At 52.3% G+C, this 3,303-nt stretch overlaps 1 protein-coding gene across 1 annotated transcript; it reads right to left on the minus strand.

Moving 5' to 3' along the window:
• Positions 1-1,530: 1,530 nt before the first annotated feature.
• LOC135909837 (G protein pathway suppressor 2-like) lies at positions 1,531-2,643 on the minus strand. Its single transcript, XM_065441881.1, has one exon. It carries the CDS (start codon positions 2,528-2,530, stop codon positions 1,646-1,648), a length of 885 nt encoding a protein of 294 aa, XP_065297953.1. The 5' UTR covers positions 2,531-2,643; the 3' UTR covers positions 1,531-1,645.
• Between the last annotated feature and the right edge of the window lie 660 nt (positions 2,644-3,303).

A 3,303-nucleotide genomic window follows, 5' to 3' on the forward strand; every position in this document is an offset into this window, starting at 1 on the left:
ATGGGTTGACGGCGCACGATCGGAGGCGGGCGGGCTCGTCGTCGCGGCGTCGGTATTGGCTCACCCTTCGGCGAGGCTTCTCCGTTGGCGGGCCTCGATGCGGCTCCGGTCCGGCGTCGATATCTCTGCTGCATGTCCAGGGCCGTCTTCCACGTCCAGTCAGACAGCTGGGCTAGATCGATGTCTTCGCCTTCTACGGCGTACTCCATGCTTGGGTTCGGGCGAGGCTCGGCGAGGCAGGCAAACGCCGCACAACGCGGCCGCGGCGGAGTCGAGACGCCGGTTGCCCTTAGGCAAGCGTGGCGCCCCGGCTTGGTCAGGATAAAAGGGCTAATTGCCAAACAACTGTTACTTGCAGGGGTCTTCTGCTGGTACGATCGGGTGCCGGATGAGTTAGGGAAGATCCATAGAAACTTTCGTGGTCATAGGTAGCCCGGTTGCGGTGCATATGTCGAAAATATGCCCGTCATAAAGGGGTGCGCACCAGCTTGCCACGACGTCATGCATGTCGACAGCGTTCGCGCTTGTCCATAGTTAATGACTGATCGGTAAAAAAAAGAAACTGCCTCCCATACTAAAAGAATGAAATACAACCTAGAAAAGCTTGGAAAACGTTGCGCGTGCGAAAACGGCCGACGCACGAGAAAATACATAGAAGTCCATGGTGCCACTGTTATGTGCCGGTACTGATTATTCGCCGCAATTGAAAAAAAAAGAAAACGCGAATGATTGATCTTGGTTTCCTTCCGCAACCTTTTCCCGCCAGTTGAATGAAGAAAGAAAGGCTTTATGTCCCTTTATGGATCGTCGCGGACTTTTACTGCACGTGTAAATGTCTTCAGCTGAATAATAATGGCTGTAGCACAGCTTGAGCGGGCTTATAAGCGCTATGAGCACCTTGCAATACATTCGTGGGGGGAAAAACCAGCAAGTGTTCGTCGCTTAGCCTTCGGACAGAGCTAGATAGTGCAGATGAAATCATCAGCTCCTGCACACTGCGTGTAACACTCTGTTCTCCTCGTTTTTACCCCATATTTCTGGCGCTCTTTCAAGTATAAACGTTGCGAACTTTGGCGTCAACCTGTATCGACACTAACACTAGACGGAAGCGCCGTTTCGCCATTAGACCACGCTTCGCACAGGATTCATTGCCATGTGGCGTGAGATCTGCGTCAACATTTAGGCGTAGAAGAGCGCTGTGAAGAAAGCAACACTGCACTGAACGTCCGCTCGTTTGCGCCGCCGTGCAAGCGTTGCGACACTACCGCGACGCGACGCCTAGAATATTCGAGGCCTTCCTGGGGGCCGTTCCCTAAATAGCCTGCATTCATTTATTTGCATAATTTTTTTTCTTTAGTATAGGGCGTGAGTATTTATCATGCAATTGTCGAAATTGTATCCTCTAGATAAGGATTACTTTGCCTAGTTACTACAGAATTAATAAAGCTGTGCTGATTAGCTCGATTAACTATAGTGGCTAATGCGTTAGAGCAGCTTCAAGGCCATAGTCAAGGCTATCGAGCCAAACGATGAAATTTTTTCACAAATGCCTTTATTGTGAGAGCTGCTGGAACAACTAGTTCAGCATCAGAGACTCGCTGAAACCGAAACTGGTCTCAGTGAAACTGCGCCTGTAGCTTCGATGTCACCGTAGGCCAGCGTCGTAGCTGCTACCAAGACCACCACGAACCTGAGTTCCCGCACAGTAGAAGGGGCCGTGGCCGGGCGCGTGCGCCGGCATCAGCATCGGAGCCCCGTACGCCGTCGAGCCGGGAAACTGAGCCGTGTACGCGTAGGGCTGCTGGGGCCAGAAGCCCCACTGAGGCGGCCTCCCTTGCTGGGAATACGACGATGTCGTGGCTTGCGGCCACGGAGGCCGATGATACGGAGTCAGCTGTGGATTGAGCAGTGCCCGATGCAAGATGCCAGGTTGCTGAGGAATAGGTTGCGGCAACTGGTACGTAGCGTGCGCCTGGTTCACTTGCTGGATGCGGAGGTGTTGTGAGCTCGCCGCGGCAGAGTGCTGCTGCATCGCGGCGTTGTGCGGCTGCTGTTGATGGTACGGGTGGCTGAGCGCAGCCATCTCGTCGGCCTTCTTCTGAAGAGGCCGTTTGCGGGCGTCTTCTTCTTGCAGCACCTTCCTGAGCTGCGCGAAGAGCTGGTGCTTCTCCTCCTTGAGCATGAGAAGCTTCTTCTGCGCCTGCTGCAGCTGGTCGCGGATCTCCTCTAGCTTCATGGCGACCTGGCGGCGTTTCAGTTCACGCTCGCCTCGCGCTCGCTCCGTGGCAGCATCTGCCTCCTGTTCCTGCTTTTTCTTTTCCCGCTGTAGCATGATGTGCTTCTTGAGGGCACCCCACATGGCCGTGTTCATCTTGGGATGTTCCACCGGCGCTGGCATGACGGTCGCACGGCCACCTGGGGGCGGGGTCGATCCACCTGGGGGCGGCGTCGAACGTGACCGGGGCCTGCACTCACGCGGCGATGGTGGCTCGCTCGGTTTCTTCAGCTTTACTGCGCGTTCGGTCGACATCCTGAAGACAACGCGACAGCTCCCAATCTCAACCCCCTCTTGAGACCGCCGGGAACAGTGATGATATCAGTGCCACTGCGAGCTTCCAAGTCCCACTGAGCGAAGAGCAACGGCTTTCATCAGACGCTTTCCCCACGTTTTGTCCTTTTGGAGGCAGATATTGCACTTCACTGACCTAAAGACAGGCATCGTATCGAATGTTCGTGAAACTGTTCCCTTATTCTTCCCAAAATGATCAGAAAGCACGATCTTTTCTTTTCTTTCTTGAGGAAGTTCAGATTCTTTTCTCTCTTCTTCTTCTTCTCTCGTTGTAATTTGGGAGTGGAACAGTGTTACCGTTGGAAGAGCTTTAAATGTATCGATGCGGAGGCCACATACATAGGCCAATAAAATCGGGTAACTTTGTCCAGAACGAGAAAGTGGAGCTATGAGCATGTCCTTTCTAGCACGCCATGGCATGAACTGTGTTCGCATGTTTAAAAATGTGACATTCGGGAGTTTATTAAGCATTCTAGCTAACATTGCATCGGTGTAAAATAAGGCTAATGCCTGGCAGGAAAAAAAACAACAAAACATTCCACTAATGAAGCAGAACGGTGTAGATCCTAGGAAAGGATTCACGTTCCACGAATTGATGTCAAAAAAGAGTTCGTCGCTTTCAGTGTTGTTCGGTATCTCGAGAGTGTGCGTTCTCCTCTGACAACGAGAGTTGTCATTAATGAAAAATATAACAACAAATAAAAAAATCTTCGGTATTACGTGCCAACGCCGAC

Source organism: Dermacentor albipictus, unplaced genomic scaffold, assembly GCF_038994185.2.
Source record: "Dermacentor albipictus isolate Rhodes 1998 colony unplaced genomic scaffold, USDA_Dalb.pri_finalv2 scaffold_30, whole genome shotgun sequence".
NCBI classification, from domain to species: Eukaryota; Metazoa; Arthropoda; class Arachnida; order Ixodida; family Ixodidae; genus Dermacentor; species Dermacentor albipictus.

Bases quoted from the DNA above. Each gene is read 5' to 3' on its own strand.
- LOC135909837 (XM_065441881.1), bottom strand. From the start codon at position 2,530: ATGTCGACCGAACGCGCAGTAAAGCTGAAGAAACCGAGCGAGCCACCA.